Source organism: Alligator mississippiensis, chromosome 4 (genome assembly GCF_030867095.1).
Source record: "Alligator mississippiensis isolate rAllMis1 chromosome 4, rAllMis1, whole genome shotgun sequence".
Taxonomy (NCBI): Eukaryota; Metazoa; Chordata; order Crocodylia; family Alligatoridae; genus Alligator; species Alligator mississippiensis.
The window spans coordinates 2,739,174-2,751,822 of record NC_081827.1 but is presented as its reverse complement, the minus strand read 5'-3'; the positions used below and the strand labels follow the sequence as shown (position 1 = coordinate 2,751,822).

At 66.3% G+C, this 12,649-nt stretch overlaps 3 protein-coding genes across 6 annotated transcripts in view; all 3 read left to right on the top strand.

Annotated features, from left to right (window-relative positions):
* FLNC (filamin C) overlaps positions 1–7,880 on the top strand; it is a 31,068-nt gene extending 23,188 nt beyond the window's left edge. For 2 of the 4 annotated variants that reach the window (XM_059725633.1, XM_059725632.1), the window contains 14 exons: positions 56–229; positions 340–501; positions 964–1,167; positions 1,249–1,401; positions 1,511–1,633; positions 3,106–3,348; positions 4,451–4,720; positions 5,138–5,275; positions 5,354–5,469; positions 5,709–5,841; positions 5,933–6,109; positions 6,451–6,669; positions 6,769–6,999; positions 7,101–7,880. In XM_059725633.1, the coding sequence (XP_059581616.1) occupies positions 56–229; positions 340–501; positions 964–1,167; positions 1,249–1,401; positions 1,511–1,633; positions 3,106–3,348; positions 4,451–4,720; positions 5,138–5,275; positions 5,354–5,469; positions 5,709–5,841; positions 5,933–6,109; positions 6,451–6,669; positions 6,769–6,999; positions 7,101–7,288 (2,531 nt within the window). In that variant the 3' untranslated portion in view covers positions 7,289–7,880. The remainder of the gene's footprint in view (positions 1–55; positions 230–339; positions 502–963; positions 1,168–1,248; positions 1,402–1,510; positions 1,634–3,105; positions 3,349–4,450; positions 4,721–5,137; positions 5,276–5,353; positions 5,470–5,708; positions 5,842–5,932; positions 6,110–6,450; positions 6,670–6,768; positions 7,000–7,100) is intronic. The other 2 variants (XM_059725635.1, XM_059725634.1) reach the window with 1 other exon arrangement.
* Positions 7,881–10,046: 2,166 nt separating this feature from the next.
* On the top strand, positions 10,047–11,068 carry ATP6V1F (ATPase H+ transporting V1 subunit F). The gene is made up of 2 exons (XM_019478840.2): positions 10,047–10,268; positions 10,550–11,068. Exons 1-2 carry the CDS (start codon positions 10,111–10,113, stop codon positions 10,749–10,751), a joined length of 360 nt encoding a protein of 119 aa, XP_019334385.1. The 5' UTR covers positions 10,047–10,110; the 3' UTR covers positions 10,752–11,068.
* An 82-nt stretch (positions 11,069–11,150) lies between these two features.
* Positions 11,151–12,648, top strand: SPMIP1 (sperm microtubule inner protein 1). Its single transcript, XM_059725526.1, has one exon. It carries the CDS (start codon positions 11,904–11,906, stop codon positions 12,618–12,620), a length of 717 nt encoding a protein of 238 aa, XP_059581509.1. The 5' UTR covers positions 11,151–11,903; the 3' UTR covers positions 12,621–12,648.
* The last annotated feature ends 1 nt before the right edge of the window (position 12,649 follows it).

Genomic DNA, 12,649 nt, shown 5'->3' with positions numbered 1-12,649 from the left:
CAGCCGGGAGGGGGTCGGGGGTGTCCCAGCACCCGTGACGTGGCCCGTGGCACAGGGGGACTGTCGCTGGCCGTGGAGGGCCCATCCAAGGCGGAGATCACATGCCAAGACAACAAGGACGGGACATGCACCGTATCCTACCTGCCCACGGCGCCCGGAGACTACAGCATCATCGTGCGCTTCGATGACAAGCACATCCCCGGCAGCCCCTTCACCGCCAAGATCACCGGTGAGGACCCACTCCCTACCCACCGTCCCCCGCGGGGTGACCTGGGCCCCGAGACCCTCACCCACATGGCCCCGCCACCCTCTGCTAACCCCCTTCCCTCCTGGCCGCAGGCGACGACTCCATGCGCACGTCGCAGCTCAACGTGGGCACGTCCACGGACGTGTCGCTGAAGATCACGGAGACGGACCTGAGCATGCTGACGGCCAGCATCCGCGCACCCTCGGGCACCGAGGAGCCGTGCCTGCTCAAGCGCCTGCCCAACCGCCACATCGGTATGGCCCGTGGGGGGAGGTCAATGCCGGACACACGTGGCCGTGGTTGTGGTTGTGCTCATGGCATGAGGTGGATGCTGGGTGCACATGGCCATGGCTGTGGGTGGATGGATGCTGATTGAGTGTGACACTGGCTGTGGATGTGGATGTGGATGTGGGGGAGGTCAGTGGTGGGCAGCTGTTGCCGTGGCTGTTGGGGGTGACTGTGGCTGTAGCCATGACATCAGGTGGATGCTGAGTGCATGTGGCCATGGCTGTGGATGAATGGATGCTGGATGAGTGTGACGATGGCTGTGGCTGTGGCTGTGGCTGTGGCTGTGGGAGGAAGTTAATGCCGGGCAACTGTGGCCGTGGCATGAGGTAGATGCTAGGTGAATGCAGCCGTGGCTGTGGAGCGGATGGATGCTGGATGATTGTGACCGTGGCCAAGGGCACCCCCCTGACATGTCCCCCCACCCGCAGGGATCTCGTTCACGCCCAAGGAGGTGGGCGAGCACGTGGTGAGCGTGCGCAAGAGCGGGAAGCACGTCACCAACAGCCCCTTCAAGATCGTGGTGGGGCCCTCGGAGATCGGAGACGCCAGCCGCGTCAAGGTCTGGGGGGCCGGGCTGGCCGAGGGCCGCACCTTCCAACTGTCCGACTTCATCGTGGACACGCGCAGCGCAGGTGGGCACGGCGGGGGGGCGGCTTGCAAGGTGGGGGGGCGGAGGTCCACGATGTGGGGCTGACCCGGTGCCGTCCATGCAGGCTATGGAGGGCTGGGGCTGTCCATCGAGGGGCCCAGCAAGGTGGACATCAACTGCGAGGACATGGAGGACGGCACCTGCAAAGTGACCTACTGCCCCACCGAGCCGGGCACCTACGTCATCAACATCAAGTTCGCCGACAAGCACGTGCCAGGTGCGTGCAGGGCTGTGTGGGGGGAGCTGGTGGTTTGAGCAGGGGGGTAGCAGCGGTGGGGTGGTGGTGCAGCGTGCGCTGAGGCCGTGCCCCCCCCGCCCTCCCGTAGGCAGCCCCTTCATGGTGAAGGTGACGGGTGAGGGGCGCATGAAGGAGAGCATCACGCGCCGGCGCCAGGCCCCCTCCATCGCCACCATCGGCAGCACCTGCGACCTCAACCTCAAGATCCCAGGTGGGTGTCAGGGGGGTCTTCCTCCTCCTTCCTCTGGGCTGCACAGGACGTGGAGATGTTAGAGGGGCTAGGGGTGGGCGACAGAGAGCATCAAGGGCTTGGGAAGGCAGGTCCTAGAGGAGAGGCTGGAGGAGCTGGGTGTGCGCAGCTTCGGCGGGGATGGGAGTGCAGACGTCAAACACCCGAGGGCTGCACAGAGGAGAGGGGCAGCCCCTGCTTGCTCTTGTTGCAGAGCAGGACGCGGAGCCAGGGGGCTGGACGTTGCAGCCAAGAAGGCTTAGGTTGGATCTCAGGAAACACGTCTACACTGGCAGAGCAGGGAGGAGCAGGAGAGATGCCAGGGGACGGGGGACTCTGCATCCCTGGAGGGGTCAAAGAGAGGGTGGAGGGGTCGGTCCTGGGGCCAGTTTTGTTCAATGTCTTCATCAACGACCTGGAAGATGAGATGCAGTGCACCTTTGGCAAGTTTGCAGATGACACCAAGCTGGGGGAAATAGTAGATATGCCCCTCCGGAGGGTAGGGCTAGGATTCAGAGTGATTGGAGGATTGGGCCAAAAGGTATCTCATGAGGTTCAACAAGGACAAGTGCAAAGTCCTGCGCTGAGGAGGGAACAGTCCCCTGCACCGGTGCAGGCTGGGGTGACGGGCTGGGCAGCAGCTCTGCAGAAAAGGACCTGGGGGGACAGGGGACATGAAGCTGAACAGGAGCCAGCAGTGTGCCCGTGTTGCCAAGAAGGGTAACGGCATCCTGGGTGCATTGGTAGGAGCGCTGCCCTTTATTCTGCACTGGGGAGGCCACATCTGGAGTCCTGTGTCCAGCTGTGGCCCCCACTACAGAAAGGATGTGGGCACATTGGAGAAAGTCCAGTGGAGGGCAATGAAAATGGTTGAGGGGCTGGAGGACAGGACTGGTGAGGAGAGGCTGAGGGAGCTGGGCTGATTTAGTTTGGGGAAGAGAAGAGAAGACCAAGGGGGATTGAATAGCAGCCTTCACCTCCCTGCAGGGGGGCTGCAAAGAGGATGGAGCTGGGCTGGTCTCAGTGAGGGCAGATGGCAGAAGGAGCAATGGGCTCAGGCTGCAGCAAGGGAGTTTAGGCTGGACATTAGGAAAAACCATCTCACGTGGAGGGTGGTGAAGCACTGCAACAGGCTTCCCAGAGAGGTGGAGGAGTCTCCATCCTTGGAGGTTTGAGACCCGGGTGGACGAAGCCTTGGCTGGGATGATGGAGTTGGGGCTGGTGCTGCATGGAGCAGGGGGTCAGACTGGATGTGATGCCCTGAGGTCTCTTTCCACCCTCGTCGTCTCTGATCCTGTGACGGGCGGGCGCTGGGCAGGAGGATCTAGGTGCAGCGATGCCCGTCCTCTGCTGTGGGTGCGGGGGGGGCTGGGGCAGGCAGCTGGCTCTGGGGAGGGGCCTCTGCCCACCTGGCCCGGCCTGACCTGCCCCCCCCACCCCGTGGCGCGGAGCAGGGAACTGGTTCCAGATGGTGTCGGCCCAGGAGCGGCTCACGCGCACCTTCACGCGCAGCAGCCACACGTACACGCGCACGGAGCGCACCGAGATCAGCAAGACGCGGGGCGGCGAGACCACACGCGAGGTGCGGGTGGAGGAGTCCACCCAGGTCGGCGGCGACCCCTTCCCCAGCGTCTTCGGCGGCTTTCTGGGCCGCGAGGGCCTCGGCGCCTTCAGCACCATCGCCCGCAGCCAGGAGGGTGCGCGCCTCGCACGCGCGTGTGTGTGTGTGCATGTGTGTGCATGTCTGCTTTGCATGACTCGACCTGTCTGGGTCTGTGCCTCGAGTGTGCAAAAGTGCCTCGCACATGTGTGCCATCCGCACACACATCTTGCACAGGTGCATGCCTCAGCTGCCCATCATGTCCTTGTCTACTGCGTCGTGTGTGTGTGTGTGTATGCAACTCACTGACGTGGATGTGCCTCACAAGTGTTTGCCTTGCATATGCGGTCTGTCTTGCACGTGTGCATGTGTGTGTGAAGCTCACGTGTGCAACTCATGTGTGGGCATGCCTCACAAGTGTCTCTGCCTTGCATGTGAGTGGGTGGGTGCAGGCCTTGCTTGCCTGTCAGGTGTCGGGGATGTGTGCCTCTCGTGTGTGTACATATGTACCATACATGTGTGCATGTATGTGCTCCTAACACATGCTCATGCATGTCTCACATAGGTCACACGTGCATGCACCTTGCATGTGTGTATGCACGTGTCCCTTGTGTGTGCCTTGCACACATGCGTGTGGCTCATGTATGTGCAGGTGGGTGCATTGCATGTGTGTGCACCTCCATGTGCCCTTGTATGCATCTCACACTCGTGTGTGCCCCTCGCATGGTGTGCAACTCCCTTGTGTTTGCCCTGCACACGCATGTACCTCCACACCTTACTTCCGTGTGTGCTTCCCACAGGCACGTGAGTCTTTGCATGTTCACCCATGGGTGGGTGCTGTGCACACCCCCCCACCGCACCTGCCCTGCCTGCACACATCCGCACCCCTTCTGCATGCTTGCCCCGTGCCGTTTGTGTGTGCGCGTGTGTGCGTGTGCGAGCACCTCAGCCAGGCTCCCGGCTCCCCACCCACAGCTGCACACATCTTGCCCACGGGGGCAGCCAGCGGGTCTTGCACGGAGATGGTGTGTTGCACGCATGTTGTGCACATGGGGAGGGGGTGCGGAGCCTTCCCAGGGGTGAGGGGGCAGCTGGGGGAGGCCGTGGCACCCCCCGCTGGGTCCCCGCTGCCCCTGGGGGGGTTGTGCATGGAGCCGGGCCGGTGCCTGAGGCCGCGTGTGCATCGCGTGTGCGTGCAGGTGAGGCGGCACCACAGGACATGACGGCGCAGGTGCTGAGCCCGTCAGGGAAGGCGTCCGAGGCGGAGATCGTGGAGGGAGAGGACAGCGCCTACAGTGTGCGCTTCGTGCCACAGGAGATGGGCTCCCACACCGTGGCCGTCAAGTACCGGGGCCAGCACGTGCCCGGCAGCCCCTTCCAGTTCACTGTGGGGCCCCTGGGCGAGGGCGGCGCCCACAAGGTGCGGGCAGGCGGCACCGGGCTGGAGCGCGGCGTGGCCGGCGTGCCAGGTAGGGGCACTCGCACAGGGACAGCAGGGTGGGCAGGCCTTGCACGAGCAGGGGCGGAGCTTGCACAGAGCAGCCCACACAAGGGGTGCAGCAATGGGGTGGGAGAAGCTTACACAAGGGAATGGGGGGAATTTGCACAGAGCGACTCCCGTGGAGACTGGGGAGGGCAGAGCTTGCATGAGGGGGTGGGTGGAGCTTGCACAAGGCACCACAGAGGGGCTTTGGTGTGGGCAGGGCTTGCACGGGGACAGCGGTAGCCGGCAGGGGATACAGGGAGCCAGGAGGGCAGGGGGGTGTCACGAGGAGGCCGTGGCACGGAGAGGTCTGGGCTGCTTTGGGGGTCTGAGATGCCCGAGGGGAGGGGGGCGGGATGGGGGCACCTGGCCCCATGCTGAAGCCCCCGGTCCTGCCCCACAGCCGAGTTCAGTATCTGGACACGAGAGGCGGGTGCCGGGGGCCTGTCCATCGCCGTCGAGGGGCCCAGCAAGGCTGAGATCGCCTTCGAGGACCGCAAGGATGGCTCCTGCGGCGTCTCCTACGTGGTGCAGGAGGCTGGTGAGTGCTTCGCCCCCACCCCCGGCCCCCGTGCAAGGTGCACGCACACGTGCGAGGCCTGACACCTTCCCCCTGCAGGCGACTACGAGGTCTCCATCAAGTTCAACGACGAGCACATCCCCGACAGCCCCTTCGTGGTGCCCGTGGCCTCCCTGTCCGACGACGCACGGCGGCTCACGGTCACCAGCCTGCAGGTAGGGCCATGCCCCCGCCGCCCCCCCTGCCCGCCACTGCCCCTCACCCCCGACCCGCAGCCCCCTGCACGCAGGGACCCCCTGCTCACGACCTGAACCCCAATCGCTCCCATTTCCCCACCCCCCAGCCTGCCCAGTGCCTGCCCTTGCCCCCGAGGCACAGGGCAAGACCCCTCCTGGTCTCCATGCTGCCCCCCACCTCTGACCCCCCCCCCCACACACGTCCTCTCCTCCCGTAGGAGACGGGGCTGAAGGTGAACCAGCCGGCCTCCTTCGCGGTGCAGCTCAACGGCGCGCGCGGGCTCATCGAGGCCAAGGTGCACACGCCCTCGGGCGGCGTGCAGGAGTGCTGCGTCTCCGAGCTCGATAGCGGTGAGCGGGGTGGGGGGGACGGAGGGCCTGGTGCAAGTCGGGGGGGCTGGGGCAGGTGCCTCATTGACGCCCCATTGCGCTCTCCCTCCAGACAAGTCAGCCATCCGGTTCATCCCGCGGGAGAACGGCGTCCACTCCATCGACGTGAAGTTCAACGGGCGCCACATCCCCGGCAGCCCCTTCAAGATCCGCGTTGGGGAGCAGAGCCAGGCTGGTGACCCCGGGCTTGTCACTGCCTACGGCCCCGGCCTCGAGGGCGGCACCACAGGTCAGGGGGCTCGGGCTCAGCGGGGTCAGGGCCTGGATAGGAGACCCCGGGGGGGCTGGTCGGGGTCCGGCTAAGCAGGATGGGGCAGGTTGGGGTCTGGGTGGGAGACCACATAGCGGGGTTGGGGCGCCTGTGCAGTTGTCCAAGCTAAGCAGGATCAGGCAAGGGTGGGGCTTGGATGGGAGACCATGGTAGGGGACAGGGAGGCACCAAAGCACCAGTCTCTGTGCCAGAGGGGTGGGCCTGCCTGGTGCCCCCCACCCCATCTGTCTTCACCCCTGCTGTTGAGGGGTGGAGAGTGCTGGGCCCCAGCCCCACTGATCCCCCACACGTGCCCGCAGGCGTGTGCTCGGAGTTCTTCGTGAACACGGTGAACGCGGGTGCCGGCGCGCTGTCAGTCACCATCGACGGCCCCTCCAAGGTGCAGCTGGACTGCCAGGAGTGCCCCGAGGGCCACCGCGTCACCTACACACCCATGGCGCCTGGCAGCTACCTCATCTCCATCAAGTACAGTGGCCCCCACCACATCGTGGGCAGCCCCTTCAAGGCCAAGGTCACAGGTATGGCGCTGACCCCGTGCCCAGCTCTGCTGGTGCCCCTCACTCCCACCCTGCAGCCGGCGGGATGGGATTCACAAGGGGCTGTCCCCTTCCCCCCAGGTCCACGGCTGTCAGGTGGGCACAGCCTGCATGAGACGTCGACGGTGCTGGTGGAGACGGTGATGAAGTCAGCGGGCGCAGCAGTGGCGGTGGCAGCAGCACGGGGTCCCGGCTTCCCGGCCATGCCCAAGTTCTCGTCCGACGCCAGCAAGGTGGTGGCACGCGGCCCCGGGCTCAGCAAGGCCTTCGTGGGCCAGAAGAACACCTTCACGGTGGACTGCAGCAAGGCTGGTACGGAGGCGGGGCCTGGGGTGAGAGGTGGGGCCTGAGGGGAGGGGCGTGGCCTCTGGATAGGGGTGTGGCCCAGCTGACAAGGTCCCTCTGGTTGGCAGGCAGCAACATGCTGATGGTGGGCGTGCACGGGCCCAAGACACCGTGCGAGGAGGTATATGTGAAGCACGTGGGCGGGCGCGTCTACAACGTCACCTACACGGTGAAGGAGACGGGCGACTACGTGCTCATCCTGCGCTGGGGCGACGAGAACGTGCCTGGCAGCCCCTTCCGCGTCAGCGTGCCCTAGGTCGCACCAGCCTCTGCCCCCCGCCCGGTGCCTGCGTGTCTTGATCCCTCCCTGCCCCGCCAGTGCCCGCGTGTCCCCATCTCCCCCTGCCTTGCTGGTGCCCATGTGTCCTGATCCCTCCACCCCACCAGTGCCCGCATGCCCCGATTCCCCCATCCTGCCAATGCCTGTGTGCCTTGATTCCCCCCTGCCCTGCCGGTGCCCGTGTGTCCCAATCCCCCTGCCCCGCCAGTGCCTGTGTGCCCTAGTACAGGACATGTCCCACCCTCCCACCTGCCAGCCCACTGCACACCGGCTACCCACAATGCCCTGCACCCGGGCCCTGGGCAGAAGGGCCCGTTGCACTGGTTCTCGGTGGGGCGGGGGGTAGAAGGCACTGCCCGCCTGGGGGGGCATGGAGGGCAAGAGCCAGGGAGACACAAGGGGACATGATCCCCCCCACCCGGGGGATCCCAAAACCAGTCTTTTTTTTTTGTAAAAAAGGAGAAAAAAAAAAACTATATACAAAAAATGCTGCTGGGGGGGAGGGGGGAGCCGGTGCCCCCCACTCAGCACCCCCCACCACAATAAACCACTCGCTCGTCTGCCACCAGCACTGCATCCTGTGGTCTGTGTCCGCCGGGGGTGGGGGCCCATGTGCCAGCCTCAAGCTGCCACCCGGGCCTAAGCCGTGCCCCCCACCCACCCAGGGCCACGCTGACCCCCCCCCAGGGCCAGGGCAGCGAGGGGAGAGGCCTCCAGTGCATCCTGGGGGGCCCTGATGCCTGGGTTCCCTCCCTGCTTGAGGGGGTAGGATTTAGGACCCTTGGACTCCCCCAGCTCTTGGGAGGGGATTAAGGTTTAGGACCCCTGGGGTCTCCCCTAGCTCTGGGGGGGTAGGGTTTAGGACCTTTGGGAGCCCCCCCAGCTGTGGGGGGTAGGGTTTAGGACCCCTGGGGTCTCCCCCAGCTCTGGGGGGGGCAAGGTTTAGGACCTTTGGGAGCTCCCCCCCAGCTCTGGGGTGTAGGGTTTAGAGCCCTTGTGGGCTCCCCCAGCTCTGGGGGGGTAGGGTTTAGGACCCCTTGGCTCCCCCAGCTCTGGGGGGTAGGATTTAGGACCCTTGGTAGCCCCTCCCCAGCTCTGGGGGGGTAGGGTTTAGGACCCTTTGGCTCCCCCAGCTCTGGGGGGTAAGGTTTAGGACCCTTAGAGGCTCCCCCCCAGCTGTGGGGGGTAGGGTTTAGGACTCCGGGGCTCCCCCAGCTCTGGGGGGGTAAGGTTTAGGACCCTTGGGAGCCCCCCAGCTCTGGGGGGTAGGGTTTAGGACCCTTGGGGGCTCCCCCAGCTCTGGGGGGGTAGGGTTTAGGACCCCTTGGCTCCCCCAGCTCTGGGGGGTAGGATTTAGGACCCTTGGGAGCCCCTCCCCAGCTCTGGGGGGTAAGGTTTAGGACCCTTAGAGGCTCCCCCCCAGCTGTGGGGGGTAGGGTTTAGGACTCCAGGGCTCCCCCAGCTCTGGGGGGGTAAGGTTTAGGACCCTTGGGAGCCCTCCAGCTCTGGGGGGTAGGGTTTAGGACCCTTGGGGGCTCCCCCAGCTCTGGGGTGGTAGGGTTTAGGACCCCTTGGCTCCCCCAGCTCTGGGGGGTAGGGTTTAGGACCCTTGGGGGCTCCCCCAGCTCTGGGGGGGTAGGGTTTAGGACCCCTTGGTTCCCCCAGCTCTGGGGGGTAGGATTTAGGACCCTTGGGAGCCCCTCCCCAGCTCTGGGGGGTAAGGTTTAGGACCCTTAGAGGCTCCCCCCCAGCTGTGGGGGGTAGGGTTTAGGACTCTGGGGCTCCCCCAGCTCTGGGGGGGTAAGGTTTAGGACCCTTGGGAGCCCCCCCCCCAGCTCTGGGGGGTAGGGTTTAGGACCCTTGGGGGCTCTCCCAGCTCTGGGGTGGTAGGGTTCAGGACCCTTGGGACCCCCCCCAGCTCTGGGGGGTAAGGTTTAGGCCCCTTGGAGGCTCCCCCCCCCGCTGTGGCAGTAGGGTTTAGGACCCCGGGGCTCCCCCAGCTCTGGGGGGTAGGGTTTAGGACCCTTGGGAGCCCCTCCCCAGCTCTGGGGGGGTAGGGTTTAGGACCCCTTGGCTCCCCCAGCTCTGGGGGGTAAGGTTTAGGACCCTTAGAGGCTCCCCCCCAGCTGTGGGGGGTAGGGTTTAGGACTCCGGGGCTCCCCCAGCTCTGGGGGGGTAAGGTTTAGGACCCTTGGGAGCCCCCCAGCTCTGGGGGGGTAGGGTTTAGGACCCCTTGGCTCCCCCAGCTCTGGGGGGTAGGATTTAGGACCCTTGGGAGCCCCTCCCCAGCTCTGGGGGGTAAGGTTTAGGCCCCTTGGAGGCTCCCCCCCCCCGCTGTGGCAGTAGGGTTTAGGACCCCGGGGCTCCCCCAGCTCTGGGGGGTAGGGTTTAGGACCCTTGGGGGCTCCCCCAGCTCTGGGGGGTAGGATTTAGGACCCTTGGGACCCCTCCCCAGCTCTGGGGGGTAAGGTTTAGGCCCCTTGGAGGCTCCCCCCCCCGTTGTGGCAGTAGGGTTTAGGACCCCGGGGCTCCCCCAGCTGGAGGATTGTTGGAAGCAGCAAGGCCAGTAGAAAGCAGCGCACCCCGCGCAGGCGCAGAACGCCGTGGAAGGGGCGGGTTCAGCGCGCAGCGGCGGTGAAGGGAGGGGAGGAGGGAAGAGTGGGCGGTGCCGCGGGCATGCGCCGCAGCACCCGGAAGCGCGCCGGAAAGGGGCGTGCCACAGCCGGGCGCATGCGCCGCAGCACCCGGAAGCGCGGCGGAAAGGGGCGGACGGCGGCTGCGGGGGGTCAGTCGGCGCCATGGCCGGACGCGGGAAGCTGCTGGCGGTGCTGGGCGACGAGGACACGGTGACCGGGTTCCTGCTGGGCGGCGTGGGCGAGCTGGACAAGCACCGCAAGCCCAACTTCCTGGTGGTGGAGAAGGAGACCAGCATCACCGAGATCGAGGAGACCTTCCGGTGCGGGCAGGTTGCGGGGCTTTGGGGGTAGAAAGAGGGGATTTGGGGCAGGATGGGGGTAGAAAGTGGGATTTGGGGGTGGGACGGGGTAAAAAGAGGGGGGCTGGGGTGAGATGGGTGTACAAAGAGGGGGTTAGATGGGGTAGAGAGCGGGGTTTGGGGGTGGGATGGTGTAGAAAGAGGGGGTTTGGGGCAGTTGGGGGGATCTGGGGGTGGGGGTCGAGGGGGCAGAAGGGGGGGGCTCTGTCAGGTTTGGGGACAGCTGACCCCCCCCCCCGCAGGAGCTTCCTGAGCCGCGACGACATCGGCATCATCCTGATCAACCAGTTCATCGCGGAGCTGATCCGGCACGCGATCGACGCGCACACGCGCTCGCTGCCGGCCGTGCTGGAGATCCCCTCCAAGGAGCACCCCTACGACGCCACCAAGGACTCCATCCTGCGCCGCGCCAAGGGCATGTTCACGGCCGAGGACCTCCGATAGGCGCGCGGGGCGCCCTTCCCCCCCCACACGCACACCCCGGGGCCGGGACCCCTTCTTCGTCTTGTGTGCTGAGCCCCCTTTCCCCGTCGCACCAGTACACCCCAGTTCAGGGCCCTGCACCTTCTCTGGGGTCCCCGGGCCAGCTCTGGGGGCTGGGCACGGATCCTCGTGTTGCCCCTGCACGATGCCCGATGCCCTTGTCCGCAGGGGGTGGGAGGGCTGCCCCCCCCCATGCTGTTTCGTAGCACCCGGTGCCCACCCCTGTCTCTCGTGTTTGTGAGTGCACTGCCCTGTCATTAAATAAGTCCCCAAATGTGCTCGCTGGCGGGTCTGGTCTGTACCCAGCTGCTGGGTGCCCCGAGAGGGTGCGGCCCCCCTGCCCGGTGACTCAGTGCCAGCTCGGCGCCCGTGGCTCATCCCATCCCGTGGCTCCGAAAGGGGAAGTGCCCGGGGGCCAGAGCTGCTGCTTCCCCTGCCTGGGGCTGGGCTCGGGCCCCCCCAGCGCCGCGGAGCAGCTCCCTGGCTCTGTCCCTGCCGCCTGCCCTGCCCCAGAGCCAGGCCTCAGCTGGCAGGAGGCCGGTGTCCTTGCCCTGCCCTTCCCCGGCCCTGCCCGGCTTCCCTGCCCTGAACCAAGCGGCTCCAGCCGGCTCTGGGTCGGCACAGGCCGCACCAGAGGAGCCGGGGCTGGCTGGGCAAAGACTAGGGAGCTTCAGGGCCGGCTGGGAGGAGATCCCCCAGCCCTGGGGACAGGCCCCTGGGTTGCCATCCCGCAGATGGGGGGTGAGAGCCGGTCTGTGCTGCTGCAGTGCCCCCAACCACTGCCTGGCTCGTTGCAGTGCCTACCACCAAGCCTGGTGTCGGCAGGGAGAGCTGGTGTCAGCACAGAGCAGGGGAAGGGGGAGCACCCTGATCCCCAGCCAGGCTCTGGTGCCTGCGTGTCCCTGCTGCTGGCACGGGGCCCCCACAGCACTAGTCCAGGGTGGGCCTGGGCTGCTCCTGCCTCGGCCATGGACCCCTGCCCATGTCCTGTGCCAGCCCCACCCGGGCTCTGTGAGCTCACAGCCGTGTAGCACGGTCGTCTGGGCAACGCGTGGCCGCAGCGCCAGGCCCAAGTGTAGAAGGGGCGGCAGGAGCCGCACGGGCACGAGGGCCATGGCGCGGGACATGATCACGGACACGCAGCAGCAGGACTTCCTGAAGGAGCAGTTCCGGCGCGAGGGGCAGCTGTGGCTGCGCTGGTACGGCCGTTACTGCGAGCCGCTCCTCGCCCGCCGGCCCCCACGCCACCCCCCGACCCCTCATCACCTCCGGCTGCCAACACTGCCTGCTGCACCCCCAGCACCACCCCCGGCACCCAGGCCCCCTGCACCCCCAGAGCCGCCCCCACTGGGACCCCGCATCAAAGAGATGAAGCCGGTGCCCCCCGACGTGCAGGCGCTCCTGTACCAGGGCATCTCGCACGACGGGCAGGGGCGGTGGCGCTACCTGCGGGCACGTGCCGGCCTCAGCCCCGAGGACAAGTATGATGAGCCCATCACCTCCAGCTTCGACTATGGCTGGCAGCTGGGTGAGGTGGGGGCTGGGGTTGGGCACATCCAGCTGTGCCGGGGGGGTGGGGGGCAGGAAGGCACAGGTACTGCCAGCTGTGCAGATCCAGTCTTTATTACCCATTTCTGCCCCCCACACGGTGCCAGGAGGTGCCCAAGTGAGGGGGGTCTGGGTGCCCCATACCCTGACCCCCTTTCCCCCCTGTGTGGTGCAGGGCCGACCCAGATCTCCGTGCACCCCGTGCCCAAGTGCCGCATCGACAGCTTCTTCCGCCGCAATGGTGCCTTCGCCCTGCTGGACCCCCGCGACGTGGCTCTGTGAGACCCCCTCACCCCCCAGGCTTGCTAACA

Bases quoted from the DNA above. Each gene is read 5' to 3' on its own strand.
- ATP6V1F (XM_019478840.2), top strand. From the start codon at position 10,111: ATGGCCGGACGCGGGAAGCTGCTGGCGGTGCTGGGCGACGAGGACACG. The intron at 10,269-10,549 runs GTGCGGGCAGGT...CCCCCCCCGCAG, and splicing joins GAGATCGAGGAGACCTTCCG to GAGCTTCCTGAGCCGCGACG.
- SPMIP1 (XM_059725526.1), top strand. From the start codon at position 11,904: ATGGCGCGGGACATGATCACGGACACGCAGCAGCAGGACTTCCTGAAG.